Source organism: Sorex fumeus, unplaced genomic scaffold (assembly GCF_029834395.1).
Source record: "Sorex fumeus unplaced genomic scaffold, SorFum_2.1 ptg000063l, whole genome shotgun sequence".
Classification (NCBI taxonomy): domain Eukaryota; kingdom Metazoa; phylum Chordata; class Mammalia; order Eulipotyphla; family Soricidae; genus Sorex; species Sorex fumeus.
Window position 1 is genome coordinate 45,154,954 of NW_026606120.1, and position 14,993 is coordinate 45,169,946.

The following is a 14,993-nucleotide window of genomic DNA, read 5'->3' on the forward strand; positions in this document are numbered from 1 at the left end:
CGTCGTTGAAGGCGGAAAGGCGGGAGGGGGCGGGGAAAAGGGTGGGAGGCGGAGGAGAGCGCGCACCGCCCGGCCGTCGTGGTTTCCTGGCTGCGCGCGGTGGCGGCGGAGTGGCTGCAGCTGGAGCAGCAGCCGCGAAGATGGCGGAGGGGCTGGAGCGGGTCCGGATCTCGGCGTCGGAACTACGAGGGATCCTGGCCACTCTGACCCCGCAGGCCGGGAGCAGAGGTGAGTCGCGCCGCCCCGCTCCGGGGCCGGGCCTGCCCGCCCCGCCTCCCCGGCCCTCTCCACCTCCTCTTCCTCCTCCCGGCGGTGCCCACGGTACTCGGGTGTCCCCGCCCCTGCGCCCCACAGTGGGGGCGGGGGGCGAGGGCGGGCTTCCGCCGCGGTCCTGCCCGAGGGCTGGCGTGGAGTCCTCGGGCTTTCCCAGCGTGGGACCCCTCCGTGAGGACCCAGCCCGAGCTCCTGCCTCCGCCCCTTCCCTCCGCCTCCCTCCCCCACTCCGCCCCGCGAAGGTGACTGTTCCCCTTTGCTCCTGCTCTCAGAGTAGCCGTGGATTCGCAGCCTTCAGCGGACACGGACAGCCCTGGGGTGCCGGGGTCTGGTGGAGGTCTCTGGCGTGTCCTGATCTCACGGGACTCCCCTCTAGGCCTATCCCGCCATCTCTCCAGCAGCGCTGGCGAGAGGAACCGGGGGAAGTTCAGATGATAGAACGGTTGACCCCCCCCCCCCCCCCCACTGGCTTCTGAAGGTTGTGCTCCAGGAGGCTTCCGGGATCCCCTTGAACGCACCTGACACGCGTCGGGCTTCAGCTTGTGTGGGAGCGGTTTGTTTCAGGATGCCCACCTGCGGCTTGAAGTCTCCAGCTTCACCGGGAGAGCCCCACGGAAGATCGTAGTGCCACACTCTTAGGCAGTGGGCTCTTAGGCAGTGGGGTTGTGTAGGATGGTCGCTGTGCTGGTGCAGGTCCGCGGCCCAAGTCTGGGGAGTTAGTTTTCATTGCCAACGAATTGAATTGGATTCAGTCAGGTTCCCTTTCCCCTACTCCAGAAGAAGTCGTAGTAGCGCTTCTCCTGGCCCGCTTCACCCACGTTGCACAAAGGCTGCTGAGGCTGAGCTGTTCTGGAGCCAGACAGACTGTTTTAACTCTCTTCACTTGGTGAAGCAGTCTCTTTCAACCTCTGAAAAATACTGAAGTGATAGCACTGTCTCGCGCTGTTCATCCAGCGGGCCCAGTAACGTCTTCATTTTGAGACTTGTTACTGTGTTTGGCATATTGAATATGTCTCGGGTAGTTTGCCAGGCTTTGCCGTGCAGGGGAAATACTCTCGGTAGCTTGCGGGGCTCTCCGAGAGGGGCGGAGGAATCGAACCGGGCTGCGCCCAAGGCAAACGCTCTGCCGCTGTTGCTCCAGCCCACTGAAGTGATATCTTTCTCATTAGAGGTGCTGCTGGAGGAATATGATTCTTGAGGATTTCGTTTGAGTTGGTGTTTATAGATCAGTCATAGGGTCTTACCTAGCATTCTTTTTGAGTACTGAGTAATCACACTAATTTCTGTTATTTCCCAAAGGACATGTTTGGTGGCTATTTGTAGTAGGCTCTCTCCTTCATAGCGAAAGATAACATACAAAAAATAGATGCTTGCTTCTCTGTCATTCAGCAAGTTCATGGAACCTGGCGAGTGGTGCTGAACTCTCGTAAGCTTCATACTTGAGTGCCTCCGTCCTGAGTATTTTGAGAGCATGTCACAGTACTTCCATCATCTTGCAGGGAAAGCTCCCTCATGGAACTTTTTCCTTTTCATATTCCATCATCATAGTAGCAGTTAGTCTCAGTATTCTAATGATGATAGTCTGGAATGACTCTGCTGGCTGCTGTGAGAGCATTGGTGAGCATGAGTGGAGTTGAAGAATGTGAAAGGAACTGCTTCTTTCTGTTAGCTTCAAGAAGAGGTATGTGCTGTTGGATAATTGGTATAAAGAAGAGGGTTGTTTCAGCCAAGTTCAGAGACTGGAGTTGTAAGTTTTTTCTTGAGAGATGTCCGGAACTGTGGTTATGCATGCCCCCTTCTCCCTCCAGCTCACCTCCCATCCCTGCCCCATTCCATTAATATGTTAAAAGAACTTAGCCACCTGGAAAAATGTAGAGGCAGAAGAACAGGTTAATATGGGTACAAGAACCATGGATACATGGTTCTCTCATAAGAGAACCATCAGTGCTGAAACAGATGTCTTTTATTCTGACAATGATGAGTAGTTTGGGGTCTTAGGCATCTGAATATCGCTTGAGTAGGCATATGCTTCCTTTCCCTCCATTTATGTAATTGTGCTGGTAGTTCTAGTACAGTTAAGTTCTTAGGCCTGTCAGTTGATCAACAAATACTGTACACCTAGTAGAATCTTTTCTTCTACGGAAACTTTGTTTATTGTCCACTAATCTTAGCCCTTATTTTATTTTTGTGGCAGTTGAGCCACACCCAACGGTGCTCAGGGCTTACTCCTGGCTCTGCGCTCAGGGATCATTCTTAGTGGGGCATGGAAAACCACACGTGGTGCTGTGGATTGAACCCATGTTAGCTGTGGGCAAGACAAGTACCTTAATTCCTCTCCTTTCTCTTTGGTCCCAAATATTAGTATTTTTCTTCGTAATTCTTGCTTGACTTTTCTGTTAGTTTGCCAGAATGATCTCCTCCCACTCCCTTCCTCCTTTATTTTAGTCTACTCTTTGCTTTTTCTAACATTACAGAAAACATGAAGGAAACAAGGCAACGTAAAGATAATAGACGTCCAGATCTGGAAATATATAAGCCTGGTCTTTCTCGACTAAGGAACAAAATTAAAATCAAGGAACCCTCTGGGAGTGATGAATGTAAAGATGAAATTGTTAATGACCGAGATTCTTCTGTTGTTGGAAATGGTACACAGCTCATTAAAGATGTTTGTAAGGATTTAAACAACCAACAGCAAAATGGTCCCGTAGAACCAGAAAACCTTCGGGTACAGGATTCCTTTCCTAGGACTGCCGGACAAGAGGATCGAAGTCTAAGAATTATCAAGAGAACTAAGAAACCGGACATGCAAATATATCAGCCTGGAAGGCGTTTGCAGACTATTACCAAAGAAATAAATAGCCGAGTAGATGAGGAAGAAATCCTTAACCAGGTTGAACAACTGAGAGTGGAGGAAAATGAGAGTAGGGCAAATATGAAAGAGGACACTGTGAATAAACCAGACAAAGATGAGGCAGAAAAGAACCCAGACAATGACAGAGTAAGACTTGCTGTAAAGGGAGAAAAAGGAAAGAGGATTGAAAAGGGGGGTGAGGGGGTAAAGAAAGTGACCGATGACCCTGCACAGGGGAAACCTGGTTCTGCAAAGCGCTATTCCCGCTCAGACAAACGAAGGAACCGGTATCGCACTTGCAGTACCAGTTCAGCTGGGAGCAACAATAGTGCTGAAGGGGCTGGCATGACTGATAATGGATGTCGCCGCCGCCGTCAGGATCGAACCAAGGAAAGACCCCGGTTGAAGAAACAAGTATCTATGTCTTCAACTGACTCTTTAGATGAGGACAGAATTGATGAGCCTGATGGGCTCAGGAGGAGCTCAGAAAAGAAGAAACCTTTAGAAAGAAGTTGGTCTGGCCGGGGGGAGGGCGAGCAGAAAGGCAATGGTAAAGAAAACCGAGGCACTCTTCGTGTCACTTTTGATGCAGAAACCATGAACAAAGATTCTACCACAATCAAATCAGCCAGAGAAGTTGTGGAGAGGATAAAGCCTGATAAAGCCATGAGCATTGCTGGCAAGTCTGAGAAGCAGGAGAGCAAAAACCTGAAACAAGAACTTCGAGGTCGTGGGCGTGGCATTTTGATTCTGCCTGCTCATACCACTCTATCTGTTAATTCAGCTGGTTCTCCAGAATCTACATCCTTGGCACCTCGGCTTTTATTTGGATCTGGTAGTAAAGGATCTCGGAGTTGGGGTCGTGGAGGCACCACACGACGATTATGGGACCCTAACAATCCTGATCAGAAACCTGCTCTAAAGAGCCAGACACCTCAGCTACATTTCTTGGACACCGATGATGAAGTGAGCCCTACATCTTGGGGTGACTCACGACAGGCTCAGGCATCTTACTATAAGTTTCAAAACTCTGACAACCCTTATTATTACCCCCGAACACCAGGCCCTGCCTCCCAGTATCCTTATACAGGCTATGGTCCTCTACAGTATCCAGTGGGTCCTACGAATGGTGTGTATCCGGGACCTTACTACCCAGGCTTTCCAGCTCCATCAGGACAGTATGTTTGTAGCCCTCTTCCTGCCAGCTCCTTGAGTCCCGAGGAGATGGAGCAGCACATGAGGAACATGCAGCAACAAGAGCTACACAGGCTTCTCCGGGTGGCTGACAACCAGGAACTGCAACTCAGTAACCTGCTCTCCAGGGACCGCATCAGTCCTGAAGGCCTGGAGAAGATGGCTCAGCTCAGGTATGGTGTGTTCTGTCCTTACTAAAAGGAAATAGGGATAAGCTGGAGGAGTTTAGGCTCCTCTAACCGATAGAGGTTGAAACTGATAGGCCAACACTGGGTGTTTCTCACTTGGTGTTTCTATCAGAGCCATGCTTGGGAAATGAGCAGAAGAGAAAATGATGTTTCTGGTTCTTGAAATGATTATGCTCAGAGTTTCTTTAAGGAAAAAAAGAGCATGGAATTAGGACGTGGTAAAGGAAAGACTTTCCAGAATTCCAAAAAATGAACAACAGCTAACTTGCAAAGATCTTATTTCCACTGTTAAATTTAGGTATAGGCACATGGGGAAAAGCTAATTTCTAAGATATGACTCTTTTTAGAATGACATTCTGCTCTATGGAATGAAAACTAGAGTACTCTACCTGGTGTGGCCATTTGGATTTCCTGTCAAGTAGGGTGTTATTTTTTTTTTTATCTGAAGGAAGCTTAAATAGTGGGTTTAGCATTTGCATGTATTTTATTTCAGAGCTGAACTACTGCAGCTATATGAGCGCTGTATTCTGTTAGATATTGAATTCTCTGATAATCAGAATGTGGATCAGATCCTGTGGAAGAATGCTTTCTATCAGGTGATTGAGAAGTTCAGACAGCTTCTCAAGGATCCAAATGTTGAGAACCCAGAACAGATACGGAACAGACTTTTGGAGCTCTTGGATGAGGTAAACCTTCATTGTCTGTAGGCTAAAGAATTCAGCATCTTGTAGTTGTTATTAGACTTTTGTCACTAGAAATGCTGGGTACTAGAAAGACATTGACAAAAACTGCATGTTCTGTTTTTGGGTTTAGATCTACCCTTCTCTGTTGCTTCCTTGAGGCCATACCTTATTGACAATTTTAGTTCTTCTGTTTTTTTTTTTTTTTTGAATTTGTGTGTTTTGGTCACTGCTAGCAATGCTCAGGGGTTATGCCTGGCTTTGCACTCAGGAATTACTCTTGGCGGTGTTTGAAGGACCACATGGGTTGCTTGGAATCAAACCCGGGTCAGTCAAGTGCAAGGCAAATGCCTTACCTGCTATACTATCACTCTGGCCTCATCAATTTAAGTTCTGAGCTTGCAAGCTTTTTAAATGTCTTTGCGGGGGTAAGGATAATTGTGTGTGTTCATATCTTTTTAAACTATGGAGAGGCTTATGCTATGCATTTGTTTTGTACTTATTTATTGACTGTTAAATGTAAGTGTCTATATGGAGTGGGTAAATACTAACCTGTAAATGTGTTATTTGCCCCAGTTTTTGGTGGGTAGATTTGATCAAAAGGGACTGATTTTATTCTTTTTTTCTTTTTTGAGCCACACCCCGTGTTCAGGGCTTATTCCTTGCTGTGCATTCACGTATCATTTCTGGCAGGGCTTGGGGGACCATATGGGGTGGCAGGAATTGGACCTGAGTTAGTTGCATGCAAAGCAAGTGCCCTACCCATTGTACTATTCTTATAGCCCCAAGTTACTTAATTTTTCCCTTTACAGGGTAGTGACTTCTTTGATAGCTTGCTTCAGAAGCTGCAGGTTACTTACAAGTTCAAATTGGAAGACTACATGGATGGTCTTGCCATTCGCAGCAAGCCATTACGCAAGACAGTAAGCCTTTTTCTTTATCTTACAGATAAATATGTATGTGTGTGTGTGTTTTTTATGTGTGTGTGGAGGGCTGGGCCACACCCAGTGGTGCTTGAAGGTCATTCATAGTGTTCTGGAGGGACTGTGTGGTGCTGGGGATTGAACTGGGGTCCATTTAATGCAAGGCAAATGCCTTATCCTCTGTACTGTCTGTCTCCTTTACCTTATATTTACTCATCTATTAGTGAGCATTTATTTAGAATCAGGTGTTAGGTGCAGTGCTGGGTATTGAAGTTAAAGGAATAAAAGTTTGTTTTGAGAATTACAAGGTAATATCTGAAGTAAACTGATCATGGCATATAAAGAGCCTTGAAGGAGGGGCTGGAGTGGATGGTACAGTGGATGGAGAGTGGCTGTGACCAATCCTGGCATCCCAACTCCCGAACACCACCAGGAGTAATTCCTGAGTACAAAAAGGAGTAACCCCTGAGCATCATCAGGTGTGAGTCAGAAGCCAAAAGCGGCCCCCCCCCCCCAGAAAAAAAAAAGAACCTTAAAGGAGCATAGAGAGAAGTGGATTTGATTTAGTCTGGTGGGCTCAGGTAACTCTAAGAGATTGTCAGGTTGACTTTAATTAGGATCAGAAGTGGCACAGGAAGGAAAGAACCAGGTCTTGGAAAAGTGCAACAAGTTAAATATGCTATTTGTATTTTTTTGTTTGTTTGTTTGCTTTTTGGACCACACTCAGTGATGCTCAGGAGTTACTCCTGGCTCTGCACTCAGGAATTACTCCTGGAGGTATTTGGGGGACCATATGGGATGCTGGGGATTGAAGCTGGGTCAGCCACTGTACTATTGCTCCAGCTGCTGTTTGTAACGTAGAGTTGAGAACAGGAGGCAGAGTAATGAAATAGTAAAGAATAGGTCATAAACTCTAGTATGTTACTTATTTTTTGTCACACATGGTGGTGCTTAAGGCTTTTTCCTGACTCTGTGCTCAGGGATCACTTCCAGCAGGCTCAGGGACCATATGTGGTGCCAGGGATCAAATCTGGTTCTGCTGTGTGCAAGGCAAGCACCCTACCTGTTGTACTATTGCTCTGGCCCTTCTAGTTAGTTATGCTGAAGTCTGGGGTCATTCTGAAAGCTCTGAGATAGATTTTTAGCAAGTGGATAGTATAGTTTTCTTCCTTTTATTCATTTTATTTTTTTTTTTTCGCCTGTTCTTTTTTTTAACGTCTTCCATTCCTCTTTCTCTTTGTTGTAATGGCAGGGGTTGCACACACCCTTGACTGTGGTGCTCTTACATTTTAACTGTTGTGCTTGCACGTTTGGCTGGCAGTGTTCAATGAACTTTGACTCCTTTAGTTGTGTGCGTGCACATATGCTTGCTTGATCTCACACTTTCATTTGAGACACACAGGTTATGGTTGTGCTCATTGGGGATAACCATGATTCTCACATGGCTGCTTGCTAGAGGTCTCACTTCTTGGTCTTGGTATTCACATGTCTTTTTAGTTGTGCCTACTTTTTATTTTTTATTTATTTTTTTGCTTTTTGGTTCACACCCGGCAATGCACAGGGATTACTCCTGGCTCATGCACTCAGGAATTACTCCTGGCGGTGCTCAGGGGACCATATGGGATGCTGGGAATCGAACCCGGGTCGGCTACGTGCAAGGCAAGCGCCCTACCTGTTTTGCTATCGCTCTAGCCCCTGTGCCTACTTTTTAGTTATGGGTTGCACCGCTTTTATTGGTGCTCAGTGGCTGCTGTATGACCAGAAATGTTTTGCAGTGGCAAGGATTGCAGATGGCATGAGTGCATAGTTTGGACAGCAACTTCCAGATCCTCGCTTGGCACATATAGGAACCCCAAGATTTGAACTCATGCTGATACACTTGAAGGGCAGGTGCTCTAAGCCACTATGATGCTTTTTTTTGTTTGTTTTTTGTTTTTAAGCCACCTGGTAATACTCAGGAATTACTTCTGACTTTCACTCAGGAATTACTCTTGGCGGTGCTCTGGGGACCATATTGGATGCTGAGGATCCAATCTAGGTCAACTACGTGCAAGGCAAACATCCTATTTGCTGTACTATTGCTCCGGTGCGGCCAGTGTGTTATTTTTTTGGGTCCTTGTTTATTCATTTTTGTGGTGCCAGGAATTAAAACTAGGGCATATGTCCTGCCATTGAGCCAGCTTTGTTTTTAGAGCAGTCTACTCTGGCAAGTGAATGGATTTGGATCAGGGTTGGGTAAGAATGGTAATAATCAGAAGCCTAGGGGCTTATTTCTGCTGCAGTACAGGGGACCATATAGAATTCTCATTGACCACATGGAAGACAAGTGCCCTTTCTGCTGTTCCATCTCTCTGGCCTGGAACAGTTGACTTTTCAGTGTAGGGGAGGGGAGGGAAACAGATCCGACAGAGTTTGGGATACTCCTGGCATATAATTTAGGAGTAGGGGTTGCCCTCAGTAGTATTCCATGGACTTTGGAGTGCTGGGGTTTTAACCTGGGTCTTCTGCATGCAAAACATGTTTTTAGTGAAACAAGATAGTTTTTATTGAATGAAATTTGCTTAGAAAGATGTGTGAAAAGTGAAAGAAAGGAAATACATGTTCAAGGGACAATATGGGGTTCTGCGTGGGGCCGGAGAGATAGTACAGTGGGTCAGGGACTTGCCTTGCACATGGCTGACTAGGGTTTGATCACCGGCATCCTATATGGTCCCCTGAGCATTCCAGGAGTTAATTCCTGAGCACAGAGCCAGGAGTAACCCTTGAGCAGCACTGGACGTGGCCCCGAAACAAAACCCAAAGCAAATAGAAAGAACGTGGGCTTCTTCAGAGTGGAAAAAGTTAACAAAGAGACAAGAAGTGAGATACACGTTTAAGGGACAACATAGATTTGAAAAGCAAGTACACATACTAACTCTTTGAGCTATCTCCCTCGCCTAAACTATTGTTTACAACATATATTAGTTTATAATTTGCAATGCTATTTTTATACTTGTTCTCTCCTGCTATCCTGTGAAATATACATTTTTATATTCAGGTGAAGAAACTGATTTCTGGAGTCACAAAGACCTAAATTTTTTCTGCAACTTCTTTTTTTGTTGTTCTGGAGTCACATCAGACAGTGCTCAGGGGTTACTTATTCTTGGCATGGTGCTGAGTGGTGTGGTGTGGGGGTTCACTCTCTGGCGGTGTTTAGAAGATCATACAGCACTGGGAATCAAACTTAGGCCTCCAGCATGCAAAGCTTTGAGCTGTTTTCCTGGTCCTTAAAATTTTGCATCTGTTACATAAATCTCCTGACTCTTACTTTCAGAATGTTAACTTTCTCTGCAGTCTGCTAATCTTTCCTTCCTCTCTTCCTCCCTCCCTCCATTTCTTCCTTTCTTCCTTCCCTTTTTTCTTTTCTTTCTTTCCTTTTCTTTTTTGGGTGTGTGTGTGTGTGTGTGTGTGTGTGTGGGAGGGGGCTACACCTGGGGCTGATCAAGGCTGACTCTTGACTCTGTGCTCAGGGATTACTCCTAGCAATCTCTGGAGATGATATGGGATACTGGTTGACTGTAGGCAAGGCAAGCTATACTATTGCTCCAGCCCCAGCACTCTGCTAGTCTTTCTCAGTAAATTTTGATCACATGGTTGGCTATTTTTTTTTTTTTTTGCTTAAGATTAGACTGAATGCTTTGTTTTGATGAGGACCACTAGTGCCTTATTAGTGCTGCTTTGTCATTTTTGTTTTTGGCCACACCTGGCTGTATTCAGGGCTTATATCTGACTCTGTGCTCAGTGACCACTCCGTGTGGGGCTTGGGAGACCATATGGGGTGCCAGCAATTAAACTGGGTTGGCTGCTTGTAAGGCAAGTTCCCTGCCCGCTGTACACTCTCTCCAGCCCTGCTGTCATTTGATTCCATCTTTGTTCTTTGAAACTGAAGTTAGGATTTCTTGGGTATATTATTAACTCATTGTTTCTCTTGAAGGTGAAATATGCCTTGATAAGTGCCCAGCGATGTATGATTTGCCAAGGAGATATTGCTAGGTATCGGGAGCAAGCCAACGACACAGCAAACTATGGGAAAGCACGCAGGTACTTTTGCTTATTGTTCATTGCCTTTCTTTCTTGTGTCGCCATTTTTTTTTTTGTTAATTTTGTTTTGTTTTGCTCTTTGGGTCACACCAGTGATGTACAGGGCTTTCTCCTGGCTCTGCACTCAGGAATTACTCTTGGTGGTGCTCGGGGGACTTTATGGGATGCTGGGAATCGAACCTGGGTTGGCCATGTGCAAGGCAAATGCCCTACCCACTGTGCTATTGCTCCAGCCCCTTCTGTGTGGCTTTTACCTAAATCTTTTATTTTAAAGAGCAATGGGTCAGTTTAGATGCCTTGCATATGAATGTTTTACAGGTGTCCCTGTTGGTCTCTGTAGTCATGCTTTTATGATGCTAGGGTTATATCTGACACTCTGTTTTACATTTTAAGTAATAAGTCTGTCATATGATAAATTGGGAAAGAACTGACACTAGCATTTAAAAGAATGTTTTTTGTATTCCAGTTGGTACCTGAAGGCCCAGCATATTGCTCCCAAGAATGGGCGGCCCTATAACCAGTTGGCTCTGTTGGCAGTATATACGGTAAGAAATCCTGTGGACAGAGGAAGTGATTTTCAGGTTATTTCATGTAGAAATCTGGATTTCATTTAGAGAGTAAATCAGCTCATTTCATCTGATCATTATGGCCCCAGAGAATAGCTCCCACTTTTTTGTTTTGTTTGTTTTTGGTGCTCAGGACTTAACTCCTGGCTTTCTGCAAGACTAGTGCTCCACCCTGCCAACCTACCTGTTACTCTCTTTTTCGTTTGCTTTGTTTTTGGACCACACCCAGCACTACTCAGCTCACTTTGTTTTTGGACTACACTCAGCACTACTCACCCTGACTCTCAGCCCAGTGGTCATTCTTCGCAGTGCTTGGGGACCGAATGTAGTGCCAGAGATTGAACTGGGTTGACTGTGTGCAAACCCACAACCTGTGTACTATCTACCCAGCTTCTCCTTTTTTTTCCCTAAAGGTATGTTTCAGAGTCTTTTTTTTTCTCAGTCATACAATGAAACACCCATATCTTCACCAGTGCCCATTCTCCACCACCAAAAACACCAGTATACCCCCATCGCACACCTTCCTCTTACCTGTGGGGCAGATGATTCCACATTACTCTCTCTCTACTTTGATTACATTCAGTATTTTGACACCAGACCCACCATTATTATTTGGGATTTTACCCCAACACTCAGATCTGCCGAAAAGGCAACAATGGAAAATTTGTTTTCTATTGCTGGTTATGAATAACATACGATGTTGCGCGGCTGCAGTAGTGGCTGTGTGATTTCAAAATTCTGAAATTTTAACAAATCTGAAGGGATTTCTTCCAAAACCTGCTGGGTCCTGAGATTTGTTCCTGAGTCTCTGGGATCATGGCCATTAAGCAGCTTAATCAGGAGCCAGAGAGGCCGTTCATTGGTGGTGACTTGGGGTCTTATTGGGGTGGGGAGGAAAGGGCCGGCTCCACCCCCATTCCTTGAGGCCTCGCGTGTCTCATCACTGCTGGCCCAAACCTGACTGTCCAATGGCCTCTGGAAGATGGTGGCCACTGAGCCGCCAAGGGGGAGCAGGCGGAGGGACAGCACTTTTTCCCCCCTGGGGTGGCCCGGTGACAGTAACCTATTGCAGAGACCAGACACATTTCTGCAAAAGCTGCTTGGTTTTGAGATTTGTTTCTGAGTCTCTGGGATCATGCCATTAAACAGCTTGATCAGGAGCCAGAGAGGCCGTTTGTCGGCGGCGACTTGGGGTCTAGTTGGAACGGGGAGGAAAGGGCTGGCTCTACCCCCATCCCGTGAGGCCCCGCATGTCTCATGACTGCGGACTCAAACCTGACTGTCCAGTGGCCTCTGGAGGATGGTGGCCACTGGGCCTGCTAGGGGAAACAGACCAAGGCACGAAACCTATTCCCACCTGGGGTGGCCTGGCACCCGTAACCTACTCCAGGGACCAGATTCATATCTGCCAAAAGCCGTTGGGTTTCAAGATTTGTATCTGAGTCTCTGGGATCATGGCCATTAAGCAGTTTGATCAGGAACCAGAAAGGTCTTGCCTCCAATTACATAGCTGAGCCGGAGGTGGTTTGTGGGTGTGTCTCTCACATACCTAACTTTTGGCCGTTTACTTTCTTGGTAAACTTTGCCCCAAGTTTTTGGGGCTGACCAAAGGCACAGCAGCAATTTTGGGGTATCTGGAAGTCTGAAGGTACCATCAGGTTGCTGATGCACTCACCTCACAGGTACAGACTGACCTGCTGGCGGCACCATACCCCCTGTTTCAGAGATTCTTTAGTTTGAATTTGTCTTTCATCTTATTCTAGTCTGGAACCACTTTGTTCTTTTTCTTGTTTGTTTTTGGACCACACCTGGTCATGCTTAGGTGTTACTTATGGCTCTGTGCTCAGGGATCACTCCTGGTGAGCTCAGGGGACCAGCCATATGGGGTGCTGGGAATCCAACCTGTGTCAGCCATGTGCAAGGTAAGAGCCCTTTCTGTAGTATCACTCTGGCCCCCAAAGGTAAAGGTAAAGGCCCTCCCGTTGATCATCGATTTGCTCGAGCGGGCCCAGTAACGTCTCCATTGGAGACTTTGTTGTTACTGTGTCTGGCATATCGAATACTCTCGGTAGCTTGCCGGGCTCTCCGAGAGGGGCGGAGGAATCGAACTCGGGTCGGCCATGTTGGCCGCTTGTAAGGCGAACGCCCTACCCGCTGTGCTATCGCTCCAGCCCCCAAAAACCACTCTTAATTGTTTATAAAACTACCAGTTCTCTTTTGGTGGAAACATGAATCCAGGTATTCTGGTTCCTTTTTTGAACTTTCGTGAGGATGGCTTAACCCACATCCAAATAATTTTTTGCTGTTGCTATTGTTTTAGGGGTCACACTCAGCAGAGTTCTGGGCCACTAGGAACACCTGCCATATTGCTGAAGTTAGAGGGCATTTGGTGCCAGGGATTGAACTGAGAGTTTTATATATGTAGGACATGTGCTGTGTTACATGAGCCACATTCCTAGTCTACTTGTTTGTGATTGGGGCCACACCATGCTGTGCTGAGAACTTACTCCTGTCTCTGTGCTCAGGGATCACTCCTGATGATGCTCAGGGGACCACATGAAGTACCAAGGATTGTACCCCAGTCAGTTGCATGCATGTCTTACCCAATGTGTTGTCTCTCTAGTCCAGCACTTTCTGTTTTTGACCTGACTTCTGGTCTGGATCTTGTTCCCTTGCCTATCCTATTGAATTACATTACTCATTTCTAGAAGGAAAATAAGACATTTTAAACCTCTTTTCCTTAAAGTCTTCAACTAGCCCTCACTGGCCAGAGTCTTGGTTCCTTTTTATTCACTGTCACTCTTTTTAAAAAATTTTTGGGCCACATCCATCTGTGCTCAGGACTTTTTCCTGGCTTTGTGCTTCGCTGCCACTCCTGAGTTCTAGGGACTATGTTTGGTGCTGGAGACCTAACTGGGGTTGGCTGCATGCAAGGCAAGCTCCTTAACCCTTGTACTCTCTTTCTGACTCTGATGGTTTCTGGGCCATATCAGCCTGGAGTTCAGGGGACCATGCAGTGCCAGAGATTGAACCCAGGGCTCCAGATACAAAGCATGTACTCTAGGGGCTGGAGTGATAGCACAGCAGGTAGGGCGTTTGCCTTGCATGCGGCCGACTCAGGTTCGATTCCCAGCATCCCATATGGTCCCCTGAGTACCACCAGGAGTGATTCCTGAGTGCAGAGCCAGGAGTGACCCCTGTGCATCACCGGGTGTGACCCAAAAAGCAAAAAAAAAAAACCCAAAAAAACAAAAAACAAAAACCAAAAAAAAAACCCAAAAAACAAAGCATGTACTCTAGCCCATTGGACCATCTCCCCAGGTCAACCAACAAGTAGAAAGTTTTATTTTCATAAAATTAATTGCCTTTCCCCAATTTCTTTGGCTAACATGTATTTATTTTGTTTCTGGTTCACACCCTGTGGTGCTTAGAACTTACTCCTCGGTCATACCTGGGGTGCACGGGGGATCATATGAGATGCAGGGAATGAAGCCTGGTTGGCTGTGTGCGAGGCAAGCGCCCTACTTGCTGTACTGTCACTCTGGCCCCTTGGTTTAATATTTGTATTTATTTCAAAATGGTTATTCAGTTTGGTTATTCAGTTTGGTTTTTGGGCCACACCTGCTAGTTCTCGGGTTAGTCATGACTCCGTGCTCAAAAGTGACACCTGGTGGTGCCCAGGGGATTGTATGTGGTACTAGGAATATGCTGTAGCTACATGAAGGCAACATGTACCATCTTCCCTATTTCACAAACTTTTTTTTTTTCTCCTTGGATTACACCTGTGTTTGGTGATGCACAGGGGTTATTCCTGGCTCTGAACTCAGGAATTTCTCCTGGCGGTGCTTGGGGGACCAGATGGGATGCTGGGAATCGAACCCAGATTTTCTGCGTGCAGGGCAGATGCCTTACCTGCTGTGCTGTTGCTTCAACCCCTATTTAACAAATGTTTTAAAGAAATTCCTAATGATTGTGGACTAAAATTATTGATTCAGTAATGTAATTTCTGATAAAAGTTTCTTCAAATGTATTGATTCTTTTCTTTCTTTTTTTCTTTTTTGAAGCTTTTGGGTCACACCAGGCAATTCTCAGGGGTCACTTATGGCTCTGCATGCAGGAATTACTCTTGGCGGTGCTCCGGGTGACCATCTGGGGTGCCGGGTCAGGTTGGCTGTGTGTAAGGGAAGCACCATATTTGCTGTACTATTGCTGTGGCCCCAGTAGTGTGTTTTTTCATT

General features: G+C 46.4%; 1 protein-coding gene across 1 annotated transcript in view; it reads left to right on the top strand.

The window, feature by feature from the left end:
- Positions 1-33: 33 nt before the first annotated feature.
- SMG6 (SMG6 nonsense mediated mRNA decay factor) overlaps positions 34-14,993 on the top strand; it is a 283,804-nt gene continuing 268,844 nt past the window's right edge. Inside the window, exons 1-6 of the mRNA XM_056127857.1 lie at positions 34-228; positions 2,748-4,491; positions 5,000-5,192; positions 5,999-6,109; positions 10,083-10,189; positions 10,656-10,734. Coding sequence (XP_055983832.1) covers positions 141-228; positions 2,748-4,491; positions 5,000-5,192; positions 5,999-6,109; positions 10,083-10,189; positions 10,656-10,734 — 2,322 coding nt within the window. The 5' untranslated portion in view covers positions 34-140. The remainder of the gene's footprint in view (positions 229-2,747; positions 4,492-4,999; positions 5,193-5,998; positions 6,110-10,082; positions 10,190-10,655; positions 10,735-14,993) is intronic.